The sequence below is a fragment of the Amblyomma maculatum genome, chromosome 2, assembly GCF_055883805.1.
Source record: "Amblyomma maculatum isolate TAMU_Amacu chromosome 2, ASM5588380v1, whole genome shotgun sequence".
Classification (NCBI taxonomy): Eukaryota; Metazoa; Arthropoda; class Arachnida; order Ixodida; family Ixodidae; genus Amblyomma; species Amblyomma maculatum.
This window is the reverse complement of record NC_139345.1, coordinates 101,400,719-101,426,270: the sequence shown is the minus strand read 5'-3', so window position 1 is coordinate 101,426,270 and position 25,552 is coordinate 101,400,719. Positions and strand designations below refer to the sequence as shown.

The window sequence follows — 25,552 nt, the reverse complement described above, 5'->3', positions numbered from 1 at the left end:
GAGGGATTGAAACATTACAAAACTGATGAATAACAGATTCCAAACATGAATCAAGCATCATTAGGACATTTAAGTATACCAAGCCAATGAATTGCGCTATATAGAAAACTGGGGTAATTTGTCGGTAATAGACACGCCGCCCGCAGGGTACGCAGCCACTTGTTTCTTCATTACTGTGTTGGAATACAGCCAGAAAGAAAAATCTCAAGCATGTGTATATACGTATAACACACGGGCTACAGAATACAAGCCCGCCATTCCCTCCACATTCCATCACCTTCATACTACCAATATTCTTGGAGGCATATAAATGCATCGAGATATGGAAGGCCGTGAGTGATTATTAAGACGTGCTAGGGCCTCTTCAAGCGCAGAACGATGACATCTCTGCCAAGATTTAAAATAGCGGCAAACCGAAGGACGCAACATAATGATACGGTTATAAATGACTTCAGCGAGCCTAGCTCGGGCACTTCGTCCCGCGGCGTTGCCAGCTTCGCCTTCTCGCCTGCAACAGCATGCTTGTTGTCTGGTCTATCACATGAAGGGGTAGCTTACGGCTGTAGGCTAGTGAGTATGCGTGGGATTACGGAGACTTAGTCAACTGCAATAGCTTGCATGGATTTTTTTTCTGTTCGATGTCTTGCGGCGATGTATCTTGCTTTGATTTTTATTCAAGTTCTATATGACTTTCTTCCCTCTCCAACGCTGGGACTGATGTGCTGTACGTGTTGCGCGCATAAAGGCCGCTGTGCTCGCCTTTACTTTCCAACCACAGACAAGGATTTATCCGGCCCTCCTTTGTGAAGGAATGCAGGAATGACTTGGCATATGCAAGTCGTTTCAGTGACCCGCAGGACTTGTCTCTTACACTACAGTTCGCAGCGTGCCACTAGGACTGCATACTATTAAAGAATATTTCATTTAATGACATATTCAGATAAAGATAACAATTATGCTTTGCTTTAGGGGTTAAGGACAGTAAAGGTTAAGGACAGTTCAACTGATACGTTCGTATTTCGAAAGTAAGTACTAAGCCTTTTTTTTTGTTATCCGCACAGCTTTGAGGATATTCTTCCACGTAATTCGCACTTGAACTCTGACATTTTCGTACCACTCTTTATATGTCGTTTACCCGCAGTATAATAGGCCGGTACCATTCATACATGCACACACATTCTTTCTAACAATCGCCACAGCGCTGCCGCTCAACCTGTACAGAAGGGTGCGCGATCACAGGCTTACGAAACAGATGAAAATGCGACTTGTGTGATAAAAACTGCGACCACAGCAGGATAATTTTTAATTATTTTCTTAATTCACGTAAATTGGACACTTCTAGTACTTGCGGTTGAGATGCGAATGACCATTAAAAGTTAACGCTACCTGGGAGTTCCTTATCTCTAGTAACGACAACGCGGCACCTGTAATGCAAAACACAATGCAAGAAAGAACCTGCGTACTCGTGTCAATTCGCAAGTTTTGTGCCTGTCTCTCCACTGATGGAGGAAAGATCACCACCTGCTAATGTCTTTAGCGACAGTCACAGCTTCTAAATCGTGAGTAGCGATGTAGCGCTATTCTCACTCTCTACTTTATGCACTTGACGTTCGCTTCTCTGATTCGGACTCAATAAATGGGACATCTCATTAAGGGAATAAAATGATCTAGAATTGTTTCGTGAATAATGCACTCGAATATTAAGCCAATCGTGTGGTGCTCTGTTCGTTAGAATTTCTCCTTGCCCCCCCCCCCCCTCCTTTTTTTTTATTTCTTTGCACCAATCGTCGTCACGACTTTGTGGAAACAGTATTCGTTTTTGTAGTCGTCTTTTCTCAATCTCGGCACCGCAATATGCATAAAGGCGGCTTTCGTATACGTACGGGAGGGACTGCCGATGACGTCACTACCGGAAGATAGGAATGAATAGTGACGGATGAGTAATAATTGTAATAAATAAATATTTCTAACAATTCTAATAAATTCCTATATATGGTATAAGAATATAAGTTCACGAAGAACGAAAATATTATCATAGCCGGCCTGCACTACACCCATGGCAGAACTAAGGTTTCTCCCTATCCTTATACTTAACCAGTTACGCCAGCTATGATCTCACAAAGCGGTAATCAAGGCGATAACCGCACAATTCTTAATCCCCTCCACCTACTTATGTTTCTGTCGGCCCCTGCCACGCTTGCTTCCCATTGAAATCCACTCCAATAAATTGAACTATCATCGGTCATTTTGTCTGTGCAACATATTACCTACCCACTCCAATTTCTTATTCTTGATTTAAGGCTAGAACACCATTAACTAGCGTTTGTTCCAAGAACCACTCTCCTTTTTACCTGCATCTCAGCGTTCCACCTATCAATTTTTGTGTGTATGTGTTTCTCGCTGTGCTGTCGTGAATAATTGAACGTAAAGAATATGAAAAATATCTGAGATTATACTGCCGCAAAAATAGTCTATAGGCATTCTGTCCAGCAGTGCCATGCACTTCGAGACTATGGAAAAACGCTAATCAACTCTTGTTGTTTTTTTTTTTATTTTTATATAGCTTAAGACTTTGCTGATGCGGCTTTACATATCATAAAATAAAATAAAGCCAGAATTTTTGTTATATCAGTACTGTCCAGACTGTCATGACTTGGCGCACAGCCGCGCACCCGTCATCCGTTATAAAGCACGATAAATACTGTGTCTTCAAAGCCACATTAATTGAATGATGCTGCGGTTTCTCAGCTCTCTCATTCACTCCTTTAGTTGACTGCTTTTGAAAGTATACACCTCATTGTTTGCCTTGTGCATTCTTCTCCGCTTATAATGAAGGATTGTCCTTATCGCTCACGTCGGCGTTTCAGCTCTGTCCCCAGACTACCCCTCACCTTGCATCTTTCCTCTAACAACTGTTTAACCCCTTTGTTCGCTCATAAAATTGTCATCCTGTGGACGCCCTTCCCTCTAAGTTTAAGAGCGCCTGTGAGGCGCGACGTCTCTTATCGGCCACGGGTCGCTTTCACCTTGCCTCCGCCGAGATAAGCGTCACTTTCGTGGCCGTTCTTGTTTACATGGGATACGCGTCTGGCCGCCCAGAAGCGGCTATTTCAAGACGCAATATTTATGCACCAGAAATCTCCTTTGGCGCCTTCATCTTTGCACCGATAGAGTGGAACCGCCTTCAAACTTGGTGCACGGATATTCGTGCTATGACTCATCCCATCGCCTGCGTCGCCTTGTGAGGCAATTGACGAGGGGTTCGGAAAGAATCGACCATCCTCGTCAAGGTTGCCTCGTTCAGCGGCATCGACCCTCTCGTTCTCTTCTTCCAATTCGTCACACAGCGGTGGTGACGACGCCGTCCATCTGTCCAGGCGTCATCACCGCCCAGAGGTGTGTTGCAAGAGGGATCACGGGAAGTGGACATTTAGTCTTCACGGCGCCGCGGACCACGTGCCGGTCCACCCGCTTCCTCTCAGTCGTCTGTGGTCGACTTTCGTACGCGCCACTTTCACTTCACGGAGGGGAACAGCCGCATCGACCGACATGGATCAGGAAGAGAAGATGTACGTTCCTGAAACTAATGGAGACCAAGACGGCGCCACAGTAAGCACATTGTGTCGCGACAAGTGGTCCGCTTTGATTTCCATGGTTTAACATCCCAAAGCAACTCAGGCTATGAGGAAGGGGTAGTGGAGGGCCACCGAATAATTTAGACCATGTGGGTTTCCTTAACGTGCATTGACATTGTAGAATACATCGGTGTATTGATTTTAGCCTCCACCGAAAAGCGGCCTCCGCGGCTGGGATTTCCTTCCGCATGACTTGCGTTCAGCAATAGAGAGCCCTAACCAGTGAGCCACTGCAGCGTGAACGTCACGAGAACTATTCAAACCGACTCTCTTGTTTACTTATACCTGAACGGGTTTGCTGTCGTGAAATTGAACCGAATTTAAAATATTTCTTTTGATTAATAATGCAGTCCTATGAATACAGCTATGAGCTATCATATTATAAAACACCACCCAACAAAAATATAAAACCTCGCTTTAGCCAAGACGTAGGAGTGTACCTGCGTGCCCAAAGAGTAGAGCGTCGGACTCGTAATACAATTGTCCCGGAGCGTTTCCTCACGTATGAGAGGAGCCACTCGAGTTGACGGCTTTTTGCCAGCTTGTTCGTGTAGCGTGATATCGTGACGTCACACAATTTGCCAGCCAATCAGGTCCTGTGGTCATGTCACCTGCTATCCGCCACCTACCAGAAGAATGCACATGATTTTTCGCTCCTAACGACGCCGACACCGGACTTTATGGAGAATGAGGTTTTGCACGCTCTCGCGTTAAATGTTATTTCAAGCCGCATTTTATTTTGTTGTTCAAATTGCGCTTGAAAACATTTGAGCCTGGAAATGTGTTTACGGTGATATCACAAATTTGTATAGGCACTTCTTAACAGCTGGTAAGCCACGTATGCCGCGCAGGGAAGTTAGGACGTTCGATGCGGAGCGCTTCTTTCTCTCCCTCTTCTTTTTTTTTTCCTTCTCTACTTCCTCTCTTCTGTCCGCACGAGGCAGCGGAGGTGGCTCAGCTATGCATAGCCAGTAGCAGGCCCGTGCATTTTCTTTTCCTTCTTCCTACAGCCGAAACGACAGCATGAGCCATTAAAGGCATTCGCCTTAAAAGTATGCCGACATGAGTTTCTGCCACCCACTTGCAACAATTACGTCTCCTTTCAAACACACCCCGTTACGCAAAGAGTCTATCGACTATGCTTCCCCCGAATCACAATCCTGCCCGTGGCCATTTCTTCTTGGTCTTGCCTATAGATGTGCAACCTGCGTCTATTCCATTGCTGTCTTCCTTTCCCCGTGTGCTATTCTACTAATAATAATAATTGGTTCACAGGAAGGGAAAGGCGCAGTGTCTGTCACACTTGCTCTGTGGACACCTGAACCGCGCCGTAAGGGAAGGGAGGAAGGTGGGAGTGAAAGCGGAAAGAGAGAAAGGGAAGCCGTAGTGGAGGGCTACGGAGCAATTTCGACCACCTGGTGATCTTTAACGTGCGCTGACAGGTGGGAGGAAAGGTAGGGAAGGGTGGTCGTTCCTGGTCCTACGGGGCTGGGTCTGGTCGGGCAACGCCGCTTGCGGCGGGGGCTAGCCTGCCACTAAATGTTTATCTGTTGTAGGCCGTCATTGCACCCGCCACTGCTTCGGTGGTGGACGACGGCTGTTGTTGCGGCGCACGTCTTTCTTTCCCTCTTCTTTTTCTTTCTCCTCTATTTTATACTCTTTTGTTCGCACGAGGCAGAGGAGGTGGCTCAGCTACAGAGCCAGTAGCAGGCCCGTGCATTTTCTTTTCCTTCTTCGTACAGCCACAACAACAACCGAGCCCAGTGTTGGCCAACGAGGCACGGTTACTAGACCTCTCAAGAGTTTCCGCGCAAGAGCTGTTCCACATATGTTCGTAAGCTATCACGCCCTCCCCCCCTCTCCCCATTCACCTACACTTGTGTAATGGCTATAAAGCAACAGAGGGCACTTGGTGACAAATCATACATGGTGGAAAGGAAATGAAACGATGATTTTAGTCTCACATTTTAGAACGTTGCCTTGAGCTAAATAAAAGTCATATCGACGACAAAGACGAAATGTGAGTAGAAAGAGGCGGCAAAGCTCCCTCTCAATCATATCAAAGGCTTATTCGAAGATATCAATGAAAGGCCGACTGTTTCATTTTATCTAAGGGCAGCAGTGCTACAGAAGAACAGCACTAAGTTCCGAAAGGCCAGTTACTTCTAGACTATGATTCCTATGATTCCTGCTGCTGCCTTCGAACGCAAGATGACAAACGGTGTCCACAAAGTTCCGGTCAAGCTTATGGTGGAGCCAGTATTATTACCAATAATAATAATAATAATAATTATATATATATATATATATATATATATATATAATTATTATTATTATTATTATTATTATTATTATTATTATTATTATTATTATTATTATTATTATTATTATTATTATTATTATTATTATTATTATTATTATTATTATTATTATTATTATTATTATTATTATTATTATTATTATTATATTACGGCAAGGCAAGGGATGCCGTGTCTGGCGTTTATTCCGGTGGACAAAACCCAAGCGCGTGCCGGAGCCGGCGCCGCGGGACGATGATGATCGTATGTACAAGAGGAAGAAGAAGATCATGGTATGTACAAATGAAAGAAGATCCGTGGAGGGCTCGAAATATACATATATATATATATATATATATATATATATATATATATATATATATATATATATATATATATATAGACGAAACTCTTACAGTTGCCAGTGCGTCTCAACACCTTTGTTTTCTCCGCATCTGGAATTATATTTCGATTAAGAAAAGATCAACGCAGCTGTCTTGCTGCTAGCTATATATTGGCGATTTTCACAAAATCATTGCCACGCTGAAATGATTTCATAAAAATTATGAAGAAGGGTCAGCGCGCTGATACATGCGGTTCTGTGCTCTGAGAAAGTGGTTCGAGTGCGCAATCAGACATTTATGTCAAAGTCCACCGCAAAAACATATCTTAATGTACTTTTGCGTGGATGTTTTCAGATCTTACGAGTAGTCCAGTTACGCGACTCCTCCGATGGCAGCCACAGACTGAGAGAGAGCATGGGAACAAAGTTACTATCTAGTATATTAGACTCCAACGAAATGGCTGTTGTTGACAACCGTAAATATGAGGTTCTGCTGGTTAAAAACTACCGCATAGCACCCACGACATATTAGCAAATATGCAAGCAGGTTCGTTTTTCTGTACTGTAACGGCAAGCCTTATTGAGGTAAACGTGTGTGGTTTGCGATTTTTTGTTGCGGAGTGTTAGGTTATATAATGAATCATCTAGATGTTAAAACTGATGCAACAATCGTAGTGCAGTTCTGCTCGAGCGTAGTAACACATGAAAAAAAAAAAACAGTAGCGTCCGCTGCGCCACATTCTTGCCAACTGTTTTCCGACGCCAGCAGCGACTTCCTTTTTGTAACTCATTCAGCCCTCTAACATCGTCGAAGAACGAAAGACTGACAGACACGAGACTGCCACCGTGGAAAAACAAGCGCTATAGTTTAGTGTGAGAATTTAGTACATTCATCAAGATGAAAATCATGATAAAAATCACTTATAACCATTCCCATATGAGCACAATAAAAGGAGAATTCGGAGTAAATATATTTTGCTCATCGCAGGCAAGCACCCTATCTCCTCTTTTCCTCCCTCGCTATGCCTTGTTTTAAAAAGCGCCCAGGAATGCACGACGCCTTCTAAAGTGTATTGCGGACAAGTGGGAACGCTTGTAAATTTTGTGTAGGCGATGGTTTTGTAAGGAGATGAGCTACGCTTGTGTCGGGCTTGATAATATCGGCTCAAAAGGAAACTTTTTCTTTCTTCTCTATGCTACCTAATCGAACACAATTTTCAACCGGAAATCACGGCATTCGATCATAGCCTCCGTCACGGGTAATCGGTGCAGAATCTGTGAATATGCTTATCACTGACCTATAAGCGGAAAACGAAAGTCCAGATCGACGACCGTGTGAGTGCGCCTGTGTGTTTGGTTTGATGTACGGGGTTTTATTCCCCACGGCAAATAGTTGTAAGGAAGGCTTTTCATGCACCCTGCTTTCTTTTTCAAGTTGACTGGAGCAAGGTTCGTTTGATTCTTTCAGTAACTCGAGGTCTATGATTAAGTTCTTTTTACGCTCCTTGCCAACGTTACACACGAGTATGGTACAGCCATTATTTATATACTGTTTGTTTTAGTGACTATTGTTTGTTATAATCCGCTCGGTTTCATTTTCGATACTTGCTCTGCACTCGATGACTGCGCAAGCCTTTTTCTAATGCGCGTGCTTTCCTCCTTTATTGAACCGTGAAAAACCTGTGCTACAGCTGTGTCCGGTGAACGCCAATTCGTAATATAAGACCAGTTTCAAGCAGTTATTACGGTTTTGGTCCTGTCTTCTCCTCCCAAATAGGATATAAATAATCGTGCGCGTGCGCGTGGGCGCGTGTGTGTATGTGTGTGTGTGGGGGGGGGGATGTAAAAGTGGAAAGGAAAAATAGGAAAAATGCAATAAAAGTAAGCGCCACATCCAATTCTGAACCACATAGCATTGTGATTGATCATAATGGAACGGCCGAAAAACTGATTTATTGCATGAAACGTTACACCACATTCGGGATGCTATGTCTTGTCGCTCATGTATACCGCGCAATTTCAAGGCCCTTGTCCTTCTTTCTCTCTGCTGTTCATAGGCCCCACTTCAAATAAATATATAACAGAGAGCGATTGCATTTGGATTAAATACGCATCTATACGACACATCAACACACCTTGACCTCAGGCAGAAGCACACCCCGCGGCTGCACGTGTGGAGGTGTAAAGGCGGCTCGCCTTGGGAGAGATAAACAAGGGTCTTCTTCCCTCAATGCGGCCTCTCCGGAGCGTGCCGCTTCACCTGTGTCAAAGGATTTTATTGCCCGTGGTCTCGCCAGCAGGATAATCGGCGGCTTGAGGAAATACAAAAAAACCGAGAGTCTGAGAGAGGAGCGAGAGAACAGGGGCGGGATTCATTTACAGCTGTTGTTTTTTATTATAGTGCTTGGACAAATTTTTTGTCAAGAAGAAATAATGAAGGCCTGTTCTACACTGGTCACAGCTGCAAAAATCTTTGAAAGGTTCTTATTACTTAAAAATAGATAGCGAATACAGAAACGAATTTAAATCCACGTTTCATAACAATAGGGAAAGTTGCACGCGGTATTATTGACAAAAAAGAAAAGAGGGGTGATGATCTCACGTCCACTATATAGGTAAATATCCTTAATCATTTAGAGCAATGAACTTGTTTTCTTATGAGGGCTTGTATGGGGCTTTACTTCGTACCTCTTAATTTTTAATGCTCGTTTTAATGCTCAGTCTTGAAAGCACTCTTTGACTACTAGTTATCGCAGCATGTCTTGAGATTGTCTTCTTTAAAGCATGCAACGATAAAGTACGAGCTGAGGTGGCGCGTTGATTGGAATTCAAATGTTTGCGCCTAATTTCCCCCTGCGTGCTTTTTCGGAGCTCAAAGAATCAACCTAAAGACTGAATATATTTATTCTGTGAGCAGAAACACAAAATGCGGGAGAGCATTCGTCGAATTCAATTCCGACACGACCTGAATTTTATAATTAAACAAATATTTCCAACAATAGTTCATTTCAGGCAGTGCGGTAACCACATTACACACCACCTCACATTTCCCTGTCATTTAAATGGTGGCAGTGTGTCGCCCACGGTCAACTGAAACTGACATACACGACAGCTCCGTGTGAAGAGTAAAATAAGCGCCCCTCATTGCAGACCTGTCGTGTGTTCCCGTGCCAAAAAACGTGCCCGCGTTAAAACCGTCGAAACGGGGAAGTTTCGCGAGTAGAAATGCTGCGAGTGTGTGCTATGAGCCATGCGACTTGAAACGCTTCTCGTGTCAGCGGGTGAACACTTGTTTTGATTATTTTACTCTGCTTCATCGGTGTTTTTTTTTTAATTTTTATCCCGCCGTGTTTTCTTTCCGTCGCCATCATGAGTCCCTGTGGTGGTTCACCAGGAGTTCTTCTTCATAAAAAAAAAATAAAAATAAAAAGAAAGCTTGTACTGCCGGAACACAGGCTAGCACTCACGGAGCAGCGTCCTCAGCTAGCAGAGTGAAAAGTAAACATTTTGGCACAACCAAAAAACATATGAAGGTTGACACGATGCACTGGCGAGCCTGGCAAGGCTGCAGTATATTTAGGCAAATAGTTTATTTTACCGTCTGGATATTCAATTTATATAACTGTACGGCGTGGTATGGTATGGTATGGTATGGTATGGTATGGTATGGTATGGTATGGTATGGTATGGTATGGTATGGTATGGTATGGTATGGTATGGTATGGTATGGTATGGTATGGTATGGTATGGTATGGTGCTGTACGAGGCGATAAGGTTTGATGTGATGTAATGTGGTGTAATGTGCGGTGACGTGACGTGATTTGATTTGATGTGAGGTGCGTCATCACATGTAGCGTGGGCGGGGAGGGAGTTTAATGATGCGAAACTGCGCATCTATTGTGAGAGACGTCGCAGTGTATCAAGGACGTGCATTCACACCTCACAGCACATGCGTGATTTGACATTTGGCTTTCATAAAAACTCTAGCCCCACAGTCGGGATTCGTTATCACGAAATTCGCCTCAGCCGTTCTGCGCCAAAACATTTGAGCAGCCACGCCAGCCATTTGTGCCTAGTGGACTCTGTCTGCACAGATGAGGAAAGGACCTTACATATTAGAACTCCTTGCAAAGGAACCTAGTATGATTTCTGTCACTTATCCCTTTATAGGTCACTAATTTTTATTCGGGGTAATGCTTAATCTTATACTTTGTGTTAACTATGAGAGTTTGCACGGTGCGAAGTGCATATTTCTATAAGTGCATCTTTTTTCGTACCGGGACAGTAGAGAATGCGTCGCACACGCATGGTTACTGCGCGTATCAATCATTAAAGGGCAACGCCGGTGATTTTTTCATCATTTTGAATTTTTGATTGCTTGACATTACTTGGTGTGTCCTGACTCCGACACAAGAAACCGCTTTTCGAAATTCCAAGCAGAACTATTTTTATAAAGGAAAAACCGCAAACTGAAACCAAAACTGCTTTCATGGCCAGAAACGACGTTCCAGTCGACGAAGCGGTGACGTCACATACAGTATTGGAAAAGCATTCGCACGCGCTTTGTATGGTGGAAATAAAGCATGGAAATCATGACAAAGTACATAAAATATTCGAGATAGCCATACAGAAGCCTAAAAATTTCATTATCGCGCTGGCAGTGGCCAGTAACGCGGGTGTACTGTTCGTGACGTCACAAACGCAGTGTTGCCCGCAGAAATTTTCTCAGCTGAAGCTACGAAAATTGCACATTTTAAAATCGTGTTGCACGCGAATGAATTATCGCACGGCAACAAAATTTGGTAGATTGCATCTAGGCGTAGAAGACAACCTACAGTAAAACTTTTACCAGGATATTCGAAGGCCGAAAAACCTCCGAAGTTCTCTTTTAAGCCTAGCGTAAATACATGAACAGCTTCTAAGAGTGTTTCGTTTGAACGAAGTGAGGCAGCTAATGGGCTTTCACTGAGTTGTAAACAGCACTCCATCTCTGAAAAATGCAGCCCATATTCGCTATACGTACCATGTGCATGCTGTTTGTCATATCAGGCGTGAGGACATGCGTATACCCCGCGTTACGACGGAAAGGGGATCGCATCTATCGCTCTCTTGGTTCTTAATGTCTCTCAAGATGTTCATTTTTGCGTTTATACGGCTTTATGGTGCCGTTTGTACTACTTTTCAGACATTAACGCTTTCAGCAACGGTATACTTGACCGAGTGGCGAGTTTTATAGTTCAGTAAAACGGCCCAGAGACCAACATTCCGGAGCCGTCATTCAGCGCCAATTTGAAGCGGTGATGGAAGCAAACGTGCTCGCTGGTCGTCGAACAGAATGCCTGTCGCGCCCGTCAACGCTCAATTTAATGGCGGCGAAAAAACATCTAGATAAAGCCGCAAACGCCGACTAGCATAATCTGGAACATTGTAGAAACACACGCGACTGGCTAGAACTTTCGAGATACATCTCGATGCATCTTTCGTGACAAAGAAAATGATAAAGCGTCGTCTCGCAAAACGAGCATGAGCAAACAAAGAATACAAAATCGATCCGCGTGCTAGAATCACAGCGATAAGGCCGCATGCCAGAATCTGCCGACAAAGAACAAATAAAGATTTAAATTATTCGCTGCATTATCCATAGCTGAGCGGTCTTCGGGGGCATATATATCGGTAAAAAGATAATTTCTACATTCAAGGTGTCGAGCTGTACAGTCGTAATGTCGTCGGTCTCTGCGATCGCTATTCTCGGAAGGCAAAATGTACTTTACTTGAGCGCCATATCGCAATTGCCGTACCATGTTAGCCGTCGAAATTATCGGGACCTATATAGACCAGGCACGAGACTACAGGTCGCAAGCCAAGGTGCTTGACATCACAACCTGCCCACTGCAATGAAATCAAAGCTTGTTTTGATTTAGGCATCAAAAATACACAGCACCCGTACTCTGTGATTATGTCACTGACATGTCAATTTCACAGATGGCGTTTGTTTGTTCAGCAATGTACTACCATGAGCAACTGTATAAGTCTCGCTTTCGAAAACTTTTAAATGCAGTATTTTACAGTGACATGATATTGAGTACTTTTCGGTTAGTGCGCCTGCATACGGCTGTAATTTTTACAGTTCGTACTTTTGTATTCGCACCTACCTTTTGACAGCCTTGATAAAGACAGTGAAGCTATTGTTGAGTACTGGGCCACATGGACTTTCATATGCGCCCGTACCAAATATTGATGTGAGGGAGAAAATAAGGTTTATTATTATTATTATTATTATTATTATTATTATTATTATTATTATTATTATTATTATTATTATTATTATTATTATTATTATTATTATTATTATTATTATTATTATTATTATTATTATTATCATTATTGCAAAACAAGTAATAGGTGCATATAAAAAAATTTCCTGCTACAAGCACTTTGCATGCGGCTGGTAGACCCCTTTATAGCACGTTGACAGTGGCACTCCCTAGTCGTGAAGCCTTCGCTCGAACACATGCCACTTGTGAACTACTTTCGGCATGAAATGCTCAATTCTATTGCACCGTCGTCAATTACACCCACTGCGACACTGCGTCGGTGTGTTTCGTTGTTTGTTTGTTTGTTTACTTGTTTGGCTGTTCTCTTGAACATGTTTCTAGCTGGTAACAGTTGGCAGGTGACATATCCTTCCACCGATTAGCCGGCGGTTTGCATGACGTCACGAGACCACAAGCTGTTGTTGAACTGACAGGAGCCGCCAACTTGCGCAAAACTTTTAAGATGGGAATCGAGCCCACCGATACTCTTGAGTCCTGAGTCACACTCGCTATTGCTAGTACATTCAGGCATGGTCGTACAGCTAAAGCAATCCTTCATGGCTATGCCAGGTGGCCTCGCATATAACGGAATAGGTTAGGACTGTATGCTAATCGGTATGTGTAGTTCGAAACCGAAGTGAAAACCGAAATGTTGGAACCGCTAATTCACATTTCACCCAATTAAGAGCGCTTAATCTATTATAAATTTATTTTTTCGGAACAATGAAATACAAACCTTAAACAGCCCGCTACATTTAAAAAAAAAGAAAAGAAACTGACGGCGGTTTCGGTAACCAAGTACGAATCACATATTGGCCAATTACAGCGAAGCTGGCCATCAATAGTCTACCACAAACAGCCTTCACCACGCCGTAGCCGTAGACGCGTTGTCACTGGCAGAGTTCGAAGGAGGGAAGTAACCAATTTACAGACCCGCATTCAGAATAGGCAAACACTTTTTAGGCAAACCACCCCTATCTTAGACCCCTAGTCCCCTTTTGTGTTTATTTATTTCCCGCATGATCAAGGTACACACTCAGCAGCACTCTGTGCATTCAGAGAAACGAAGCGTTTACACAACGGTGCGACGTCTGCGTGCCACAAGAGAGGGGACTTGGCGAGGGAGAGGAAGGCCGCGCGGTGTTGACGACTTCGGGAACCAGTTGGGCGCGCGTCGTCGTTGAGAATCGAGGACGACGGACAGGACAGAAGCTTTGCACTGTGGTGGAAGGAAAGCGCGCGCGACTCTGTGGCAGAGATTATGCGACAGGAATCCCCTCCTGTGCACGCTCCATTTCGCCGGCGACACCGATCTTTGTGCTGTTGTGACATCCCGCGCTTGCCTCCGTTTCACTGTCGGAGTTAAGGCACTGACGAAGACGTCCGATCGGTTGACCCATGGCCTCTGAAGAACCCGCCGCCATTTATAGTGGCCCACCGCCATACTCGCTGAACGATCCTCATACCGTAAGACAAGTCTGTGTTCTCGCTTAATATGAGTCGACGTTTTGCCTAACCCATTTTTTTATCCTGGGATACGAACATCTGATGTTTTTCTGGGCGTGAGTCCAACACATGCGTGTTGATTTCTTTCTGTGTTATTGCAGTTTTTCCTCGCCGAACTCGAGGGTTCGTTTGCTTAAGCTGTGTTCTGTCGTTCTGTTCACCTTTTTTCAACTTTACACATTATTTTTGGAGAGTTCGACGCAGTATGGTTCGGTCGTATCCATTAGAATAATAATATTCTAATATATTATTATTCGAAATATTAGAATAATATTTCGCTCCTTGCTAGCAGTATTCTGCTGCTGTCGAGGACTCTGCTGCAGGTCGAGGACTCTTTGAAGGTTGTATCGACGGCCGCACTGAGTTTTTATTTGCAGCGCAGAAGGAAAACGGGACGTGTTCGGTTTTAAAAACACATCCCTAATGTATATAATCTTTAGGTTTCCACTATGTTTCTTGCGCAAAAACAAAGTTATTTCAAGAGCATGTTTCAAAGCTCTATTTAGGGCTCGTTTATGTCTAGTTCATGGCTCTAGCTAGCTGAGAGGGTAAACAACAGGTTGATAGAAACAAGCGTTCAGACACCCAGATATGGATAAACGTGGTTTTACAAACACCAGAAGGGGATGTCTATTTTTAATAGACAGGTTTGAGCCGTAATCTGCACAGTGTAAGACGTTAACATGTCAGTACTTTGAAATACAGTACCCACCAATAAGTTGCTATAAACATTCGCTGTATATAAAATTCAGATCATTTATTTCTCATACAGTAACAATATTAAAACTTGCATGCGTTCAGAGCCAAGTGCATCCACCTTGAATTGAGTTATTAGCACTGCACTGTTTGCATATACCACGTTTAGCTTCAAGGATAAACCTGTGTGTGTGTGTGTGTGTGTGTGTGTGTGTGTGTGTGTGTGTGTGTGTGTGTGTGTGTGTGTGTGTGTGTGTGTGTGTGTGTGTGTGTGTGTGTGTGTGTGTGTGTGTGTGTGTGTGTGTGTGTGTGTGTGTGTGTGTGTGTGTGTGTGTGTGTGTGTGTGTGTGTGTGTGTGTGTGTGTGTGTGTGTGTGTGTGTGTGTGTGTGTGTGTGTGTGTGTGTGTGTGTGTGTGTGTGTGTGTGTGTGTGTGTGTGTGTGTGTGTGTGTGTGTGTGTGTGTGTGTGTGTGTGTGTGTGTGTGTGTGTGTGTGTGTGTGTGTGTGTGTGTGTGTGTGTGTGTGTGTGTGTGTGTGTGTGTGTGTGTGTGTGTGTGTGTGTGTGTGTGTGTGTGTGTGTGTGTGTGTGTGTGTGTGTGTGTGTGTGTGTGTGTGTGTGTGTGTGTGTGTGTGTGTGTGTGTGTGTGTGTGTGTGTGTGTGTGTGTGTGTGTGTGTGTGTGTGTGTGTGTGTGTGTGTGTGTGTGTGTGTGTGTGTGTGTGTGTGTGTGTGTGTGTGTGTGTGTGTGTGTGTGTGTGTGTGTGTGTGTGTGTGTGTGTGTGTGTGTGTGTGTGTGTGTGTGTGTGTGTGTGTGTGTGTGTGTGTGAATTTTTATGTTTTTATGAAGAGTTTTCATTTGTACGTGTTCAGTTGTACGTGCTTACAAGAGCCTACTCAGCTCTCACAACGTCAGAAGATTGCTTGAAGTTTTACTGTAAGTCTGCTTGTCAGCAAATTATCAGAGGAAAAATTTCTCACCATGAATTAATGACCGACAGCGCCGCCCGGAAGCATTTAATAATACGAAAGCATTCCTTCACTATGTTCACAGATTTCTGTCCGCACACCGCATTCGCACACCGCGTCCGCAAAATCGTGTCCGCAGCAGTTGTAACTAAGAAATGGTAGAGGTAAATGAGGGGTGTCAATCGATATAGGGTGACGTTACATTGTGTCTCAAAAATTAATTAGGCCAACAACTTTGTTAGGTAATTAATTAGAGGCAATATAAAGTTTGCAGCAGTTGTGAGTAAATGAGAAGGGTAGAGGTTAATGAGTCGTGTCAATCGATAGAGGGGGACGTATTTCTATGTCCGAAAAAATAAACAGGCCAATAAGCTTAATAGGTAATTAAATAGAGACAAAAAAATGTTAAATATGTCCGCAGCAGTTGTGAGTAATTGACAAGTGGTAGAGATTAATAAGTGGTGTCAATCGATAGAGGGGGACGTAATGTCTCCGAAATATACTTAGGACAATAAATTATTCAGGTAATTAGTTAGAAGCAAAAATATTTAAAAGTAAAGGCGGAAAAGGTATCATTAGCCACATTTGAAGGATGAATGTATCAAAGGCAAAAATAGTTAATTAAGTCAGTCAATTAGGGCGGCGTCAAGATGTATAAATACTAAATAGTAATTAAATCATTCAATTAAGGTGATGTTGGGCTCGACTGGTCAGGAATTTGGACAGTTGGCGCCAAACGGACTGAGTTAAGGGAAAAGTGGCCTCTTGCTGCAGAACAGAGTGTGTGTGCGTGTTTACTCTCCGGCATCCCGCTCGGAGAAGTGTTTTCGTCGCGCGCACGTGTTCCCGAAAGATGGCCCATTTCTTTGAGGTCCAGACGCCGCCTGCGCACTCCCCTTCTCGCTGTCCGGAAGCGGCCGGCGCCCCCTTTGTGACAACGAGACCGCTGCCACCTGATCGGGAGAGACTGCTCGCGGACCGCACCATCACCACCACCGCTGCCTGGGGAAACGGCGGCGGCGTAAAAAGAAGTGGGCGATAGGACCGCGGGGCAGTCTTCCGAGATGCGGCCGTTTGAACGCTCAAGTTCACACAAGGCTGACAGCGGAGGAGCATGGATCTCCTTCGCCGGCTCCGAAGAGCTTGCCAGTCCAAGGAGTGATGTTACATCAATCGACCAGCCGCTTGGTGGGAGGACCGGCGAGAATGGGAAAGCACCGCCTTATCGTGGGCGGGTTTTCGTCAACGGATGTGATTGGTTGATTACAATACAGCCAAATTTTCCCTCGCAATTCGGAAGCCTTAAAATGAACCTCTGGAAAGTCTTCAGACATCTTGATTCTCATCCTGATCCTCGATCTGGATCCCGACTAGTAATTATGTAAATACATTGTGTCTATCTCGTCTAGAATAACGGCCTGGGGGGTGAGTTGGTGCATGATGGAATTGAACGGAGGCGCAACACGGAAACGGACACAGACAAGAACATGTGGTGTCCCCTTCTTGTCTGTGTCCGTTTCCGTGTTGCGCCGCCGTTCAATTCTATCTCGTCTAACTTTGGTGAACCGGCTGCATTTATATTCTGCACTTCGTTGGAGAACCGAGAAACTTCGGAAACCATCAGAAGTACGAACCATCAACATCTTAACTGGTGACATCAAGGATGTTACGTTACGCAATCGGAATTAGAGCCGAAAAAGGGCATAGGAAGGGATTGGCGCAGTTTAAAAGTACCAAAGACTGAAATGGGTAAACAAGAAGTGAATTATTGTGACGTAGAGGATGTGACGTCACACAACCGGAAGTAGAGCCGAAAAAGGGCATAGGAAGAAATTGGCGCGCAGTTTGAAAGTACCAAAGACCGAAATGGGTAAACAAGAAGTTAATTATTGTGACGTAGAGGATGTGACGTCACGAAACCGGAAGTAGAGCCAAAAAAGGGCACAGGAAGGGATATTGGCGCGCAATTTGAAAGTACCAAGGACTAAAATAGGCAAACTAGAAGTGAATTAAGCAACTCGAAGCAACCAGAAGCAACCAACAGCAGCATCCGTACTTTCGCATTACTGCAGCGCAGATTCTGCAGTGCTATTTAATTTTTTATTTTCTTTCGTTATCGGTAGTATCTGGAAATAGGTATCAAGCAATGGGGCAAACTCTATGAACGCATGTGTTGGCCCATTCTCCATAAACTGTAAAAAAAACACAGGACGTCCAGAATGATCGTCGTATAAAAGCCACCAGGTCAGTGCTAGTCGACGGCCTTCCTAGTTCAACCTCACATTAAGAGATTGGTAAGAATAGAGGAACAATTATACATTTATCAGCAACTGGTAGCCATGTCATTTTTTTAGCAACCTATAAAGCTTACATGAATTCTTCGAGTCATATTCTGCTACCAAAGAAGGTGGCTCAACAATTACTTTTGGCCAGGAACAGCGGACTGTTGTGCTCTCTTCTTTCATTCGTTTTGTACCGTACGAGACCTCGACCTTTCTTTTCCTTTTTATCGTATCCCCAGAAATCGTTTAAAAGGCTAAAGACAAAAATAGCGATGGCATGCACCAAGCACGGCATGCAAGAACAGCGGGGCTTCTTCCATTAGCGATTCTGTCGCCTCCACACCGCGCATGTGTTATTATGGGCGCCGCATAGCTGCCGCTGGCTCCCCACTTGCATCCGCACTCGGCGACCTCTCAGAAGCCGGTCGCCGTCCCTGACCAATTAGCCCACGGTCACGAGCGGAAAGCAGCCTTCCAGCAACTACGCCACAGGCTAGGTCCAAAGCATCGTCCGTTCTCGCAAGTATCAGCTGGCAACACGCACATCTTTAATCCTCTCGAGGGCCTTATGCGAAGGCTGCCAAGCACGTGTTTGAGTTACGTATTTGCGTGCCTCCGTTTCCTTGTATTTTAGTTCTCATTCTGAACACACAAACTTGGGAGCTTCGCTGTACAACGTGAAAGTCTGTGTCAAAATTCCGACAGCTTATTGAGGAAATTTCAATAAGCTTTCGTTCACAAATTTTTATAGAGCTGGCAAACGCAGAGCGTGCGAGTTCCTTTGTGACACTGAGTCATTTGCCAATTTTTACAACGGTCTCTGCGCTGAGCAGTCGATGTCATGCCGCTGTTCGAATTTTGCGCAGGTGTTCGCGTGCTTTATTTGTCAATGGAGTTCTATTTATGTCTACCTGTTTTTCCAGTTTGCGAACCGATTCCCTGCAACCCGAGCCGAACTGCACTCGGCTCTATGATGTATCTGTCGGTGATGCTGCGAATGCTCGGCCGTTTGTTCCCTTTACAGCACGTAGTCAATCAAAGATCCCAAACCAATCTCTGATGCGGGTTTTCAGTGAAGTGAACTTTTTCTTCTACCCACCACAGACCCTGAAACCCTCTGGATGGCATTTCGGTTTAGTGGCATGAGCGGCAGACTTGGGATCCTTAAAGATTTCTTGTCGAAGCAAATGCTACTTTAGCTACTCATTTTCGATCTCACTAATAGCTCAAGGCTAGAGTTTCACCACGTTGCACAATTGGTGCACTTCAGTAGGGCATACGCTATTGGAGGCAAGGTTCGGGCCCCACCACCGCAAAATTTAGGGCACCTCTTCAAACATTCTGTACGCGGAAGTATAGTTGCGCAAAGCACACGCGGAAGCTGTGCGCCGTGAAGTGCTTCTAGAGTGGCCTCTTTGCCAAGCAGTGTGAGAAAGAGCAGCCGTCCTCTATTTTGACTGACTGATCGGTTAGCCGCAACGTTGTGACGTTAGGCAACGTTGTGTCAGCACAGAACCCTCGTCCTCTGTGGCCGTTTAACGACTTGCAGGACACCCCTCTGTTTTCTAAAGCCGCGTGTCTGTTTATTTTCGCTGCTGCTTTTGAAAGGTTGAGCGCCTCACCTTCGCAGCGCTCCGAAGAAGGTGGAAATCAAGCTTCTCTACCTGTACAGCTGCTTCACATAGTTTTGGTCGGCATCGTTTAGTTACCTAGTGCCCAATTGGCCTTGTCGTATAAACGCTTGGGTCACCTAGTGTCCGATTGTACGACAGCGCTTCGTGCGCAGTAACTCGAAAGCCTTTTCGTATAAACACTTGAGTCATTTAGCGTAGGTTCTGAACGCTTTACATCTTTTTCGGCACAACAGTTGCTTTGTGTGCGCTCAGTTTTGCGCGCCGCGTGCGTTGACAAACAGCCGTCGGTGTTTTTTTTCTTTTTTTTTTTTTCAAGAAACAGTGAGCAGATTCGATCTCATCGAACAACCACACTGCAATTCCGCAATGCAATCAAACAAGAGTTACTCGTTGTTGCCATGGGAAAACTACAATTAGTGACAAATCATTTCAGGTCAGAGTAAAATGGTTCAAGCTTTGCCACAATCAATACGTTGTGCATTTGGCCAGGACGGCTCACGACTCGGTGCGGAACAAAGTATTTCCATCACTAAAAGCGTGGTTGTGGATGCTGAAGTAAAAAATTTACAGGATTGCTCCTAAGACTGCTTAAAAGATGAAAATGCGAAAGTTTTTCTCTCTCCCACTCAATTGCTGCTCCCTGCATGCACGAGACTGCTGTGCTGTGGCGTTCTGGGTCACCCTCGCTAGATGGCACAACGCGTATGTCTAACGGGAGATTCACAGCCTTTGTTTTGTTTTGAACTTTGTATGCGCATGTTTTGAAACGCTTTCGTTGCCCGCCGTACCCTATACTCTGGAACGTTTGTTAATATTTTTCAGTCTTTATCTCTTTTTTTCGTTCTTGCTCTTACTGCTGCCCTTTCCCTCAACGCCCTCCGGCGTATATGCTAGAGAAGAGGAATCACAAACACATTCTCAGGCAGTGGCGTAGCCTATTTCGCGCTCGTCTGAGAACCACTATAAAATATTTATGAAAGTGAAAGCCTTTCTTGGTTAATGAGTGGTCAAAGAGTGTCAGCAGAAACTCAGCGGAAGGATGGTGGCTCTATTCGCCCAATTTTCGCAAGTGTCAGCTCGTGCGCACACATATTTGACCGACACTCCCTCTCGACACCACTGCTTTACCCTTATAAACATAAGGTACTAAAATATTCTATTTTCTTTTATTTACTAAATTTTAGACATAATATATATATATATATATATATATATATATATATATATATATATATATATATATATATATATATATATATATATATATATATATATTAACCAGGAACAGTCATAGGAATTAATAAAAATTAATTGCTGTAGCTGCCGTTTTACCGTACGGTATTGCAAAGACGACAGGCGCCTGAGCTATAACACAGCCGAAAAAGTGGAAGACCTGGCAGATGTAAAGTGGGACTATGCGATAAGTGATACAGAGTATATACGGTGTAATAATTGCACCAGCTGAGATCACTGAGTTTTGCTGAGTTTGGTGCCTACATCACTGACTTAGTCCTTTCATATTCCCCGCTGCTACTTTAGGGCCTCCCCTAGGGGCCGGTAATACTTTAAAAATGAACAAAACTAAAAAAACACAAAATTTTCGGCGCAAGCGCGTGAGACGGAGTTGGCGGCAGTCACCGCTGTTGACTTGCCAGAGCAGAAATACGAGCTCGGTAGGTTCTCCGACGTGATCAGAGTAGAATCCGAGGAAAGGCAAGGGTCCAAGACAGCAGGGTAAAAGCATTGCGGAAGTACCGCTTCAGAGGAGGAGACGTACCAATGCAGCAAGACAGGGGTGAAGAAAACGAAAGGCCACAGATTTTCCGCGAGAATACCTGCGTCATGGATAGTTCCAACATGGACAGATGCGAGACAAGGGTACTTATTGAGGGTTTAAACTAAATCATGAGTTAACGGTTCGAGATTATGCCAGACAGGCGTTGAAGGAAGTACGTAGGGAATGAAGCATACTTTTTGAATCATTGTATCATTGTTTCAGCCCCTCTTGCATAGATGTGAGCAAGATGAACGAAAGCTGCTTGCCCCCCCCCCCCCCCCCCCCCCCCGAATTATTTCTACGTCTGCGTTCGGCTCGAAAGATAATAAAAAGAACCACAGGCACAGGGGAGCATTACTTGGAAAAACATACAAAAATATATTTCGCCCTCATCTTTCCGTAGAAATAGTTATGTGCGTGCTAATAAACGTTTGCAGAGGTGTGCACGTATATATTTTTATGCGTGATCTGCTGACTCAAAAACTGGGTTCGACTGCTTTCATGTTTGAACTTTACCCGCGAGTACGGAAGAAGCGCTGCTATTTTTCTGCCGCTCCCCCTTTTTCTGTTGCGCTGGAGATTATGCATGCGGCGTTTATTGTTTAATATTCACAGATGGCTTCTGTTATAATTTATTTCTTGCGTACCGCAGATATTACTGCTCTTTTGTCTCTTTATAATCAGCACGTGCTCACGTTTTGAAATAATTTACGTTACGGAGGCTTTAAAGTTCTTCGGGTGCAGCTTTCTTTGACATCACTTTTAACTGTGAAGTAACCCGGTAATTGTGTAAGATATTGTTATAAACGTATTGAATCCCACACATAGCAAAGCTTTCCTTTTAAAATTTGTCCCACGCTCGCACCGAGTTTTTAAAGCCACCATAGAAAACCAATGAAGTTTGTTTTTAACAGTGAATAGCAGAAGTGAACAAGCGTCTCGAGGGTAGATCTGCGTATATATTGATTTGTTATGGCGGCATCTAAAGAAAGACTGAAAATGACGTCGAAAACTAATCTCGTTTTGAAAACTGCGTTTGTCAAGAGTTTTTGGGTATGGCCAACAGCACCGCGTATTTTTCGGTGTTCTTATCCTCCTCTCGTTTCTTATGTATGTTGTCGTTGTTGTTGTCGTTGCCGTTGTATTGTTCGGGCCCAACTTGGAAGCACACTGTGTGCCTTAGACACCTCCGTTTTGTTTGTGTGCATACTTGGACGTCTCTCAAAGGATCCGCCGGTTGAGGCAGCTGCAATTAGAGCGATAGAATAATAACGCACAAAAAGCAACGTCGCTTACCGAGACATAACATCCGGCCGATTCGGTGTCCACCTCATCGTAGCCGCTTTGTCTGCGCAAGGGCAGATAACTGAGGCAGCGAAAAGGAGGGACAGAGGAGACGCTAAGATATGAATGGAAAGAGAGGCGCAAACGGCGGAAACCAGCTCACACTAGAGCAGGCAGAGAAGAAAATAGCAAGATTACGGCTGGCTCACGTTTTCTGAGGAGGATACCTGCAGGCATCTTCTTCAATTGTTTGTTGCTTATACGCGTGTAGGCGTTATTACGCGCACTTGAGAGCGTAAATGTACACACACCTTACCTAGCCATGCCTTTTTATGCGCATTATTGGAAGCCCCCAAATGTTTTCTCAGAGCACACAATTGTGTAGTATTCCTCGCCCCTCCCCATTGTAATGCGTTTGCATATACCGGGCGAAGTGCAGTTTACACAAATACTGAGCTTCCACTTACATCAATATATTGATCGACATGCGTAGACTTTCTTTATTCTCCTTCGAGCACACCAGGATTTCGGTGTTCGCTCAAAGTGAGACAGTTACTGCACTTTGCCTTGATTCTACTATTATTTCTTAACCACGTGCGAAACAACATCATCGAGTTGAATCGAAGGCAGGAAGGTCTCGTTACTACCCATCTTACCACCCACACAGCTGTCGTCGCTACAGCGTAAGACTGCCACCCACATCTGTCAGTGGCTGCATGGCGCTCGTCGACATACTGGGTTTTTCTGCACGTCGCTACCACGATGCCCTCCAACCTCGTTCCCGTTTACATTGAGGCCACAATTTCAAACGCCCTATTCGACATTCACATTTCTAGCCATTCATATTATTTCTATCTTCACTGGCTCGATGCGGCTTCTCGTAGCATTCCACACTTCTCTTTATGCCGCCGCGTCGATTCCTCCGCGGCCTCCAGCTCCGGCCGGCCACCCGAGTTTCTCGCTCAGTTTCGCGTTACTGTCGTCGTGGTTTAGCTTCCGCTTCGCGACTTGGAAGTTTCCGTTCACGTGTCATGTGCGTTCCTCGCATCCGAGCCTAACGTGTATATGCCGGCGGTCAGATAGACAGCGGAAAACTTCCGCTGACCTAAGTCGACACCCAGCGCTGCCGTACTGGTGACAACTTCGAATGAAGACGAATGCAGTACAACGCTCTCACAGTAGATTTAATTCTCGCTCACGAGGAAATCTGTAAATTCGTTAACTCCACTGATGGGCACACAAAGCAAACGTATCTGTAGTTGGAACTAGCGTGTGTCCGCTGTTTACCATGGGCGTCGTGCCGACGTAGACTAAGTTCCCCTGCTCATAATCGCCGGTTTGTCTCAGACCCTCCCCTTTTTTTATTGTATACCCCCAATGTACATAGCCGGGCTCATAGAAGGATTTCTCGCGCACGCGTAGGGAGAGAGGCGAGCACATCAAGCTGGCACTATTTATGCTAAAATTCTTTCTTGCCAATTTCTGTGTTGTTGCAGAACGGAAAGATGAAGCTAGAGGAGTGCAAAGTGGCCGCCATGGAGGTGCGGGCCCAGTCCCTGAGAGCCAAGCTGCGCAAGTTCGCCAAGGAACATTTCTTCCTGCTTTTCACGCTAGGCGGCGTCGTGGCCGGCGTGGTGCTGGGCCTGGGCCTCCGGCAAGCGAACCCCAGCGAGTCCACCATCATGCTGCTCGGCATGCCTGGTGAAGTGTTCATGCGCTGCCTTCGCATGCTTGTCCTACCCATGATGATCGCCAGCATCATTACAGGTAACGAAATAATGACATGATCTGACTGCTTGTGGTAGATAACTATCAAAGGACAGCCAGCGTTAGTAATATGAAAGCATACTTACATCTCCCGGTGTTATCGACTCGAAGAAAATTATCCTCCCTCTCACGTTTTCATAAAATATAACTGAAAATTGCGCTCTTTATGGGTTCAACCACCATCTTACATTTCATTTCGCTGTAACCACAATCAAAAGGTAAACACTCCGCACACTCAAACAAAGTTGTCTATTTTAACTCTTTTCTTCTCCGTACCTGTAATGATTAGAATAACCTGTCTGCATCCCTAACAAGTATAACTGAAGAAGAAAGATTTAAATCCGCGCTGCAAACTTTCTTTCTTGCCTAGTAATAAAACTTATTGTATGGTTATTTGCTTATCTTCATTGTTACTGTGTTTCTTATTATATTTTTATATATTGTTATTTTTTTACACCTATGCCATCTTCCTAAATTACACTGTACGTCGTTGTTCTTTTTCATGTGCTTTGTTTTTCAAAGATTTGTACGCTTATTATGTTAACCTCCTTTTTTACTTATGTATATTTTGTATGCGTCTCTCCCCTCTGTAACGTACATCTGTACCCTGAGGGTATTTTAAATTAAATAAAAAATAAATAAATAAATTTGTTCAGGGCTGTTATAAGAACGTAAAGTACCTTGTGACAATTTCCAGTGGTCGCTCCGGAGGTTTTCTTGTTCCGGGACGACGATTTCGTATTGCACTGGCCGACCAAGATAGGCTGCGCGTATTCCGGTGGTTGTTTGGAGCAACTCGAGGCGCTCTAGTTCGATCCGCCGACCAGAGTCGGATCTGGTTGGCGATGTAGTCACTTCAGGAGGCTGCGGGATATTTTTCTTTTTAGCTGTTTTTGTTGTTTCAGAGATACCGGCCGAGGACTCTGGGCATCACCACTTTTCGCGCACATGTATATATGCCGAAGTGCGTCTATTGAAAAACGTCCACAGCAATAACATCCTGCGAAAGCAAGTTGCGGAGTGCCGCACTCCCGCCTATGTATCAATCACAAC

General features: G+C 44.5%; 1 protein-coding gene across 2 annotated transcripts in view; it reads left to right on the top strand.

Moving 5' to 3' along the window:
- Positions 1 to 25,552, top strand: part of LOC146199425 (putative sodium-dependent excitatory amino acid transporter glt-6) — a 50,063-nt gene that overhangs the window by 11,574 nt on the left and 12,937 nt on the right. The window contains exons 1-2 of one of the 2 annotated variants that reach the window (XM_084594908.1): positions 23,802 to 23,910; positions 24,229 to 24,499. In XM_084594908.1, the coding sequence (XP_084451034.1) occupies positions 23,890 to 23,910; positions 24,229 to 24,499 (292 nt within the window). In that variant the 5' untranslated portion in view covers positions 23,802 to 23,889. Of the gene's footprint in view, positions 1 to 23,801; positions 23,911 to 24,228; positions 24,500 to 25,552 lie in introns of those variants that run through there. The other variant, XM_084594907.1, reaches the window with a different exon arrangement.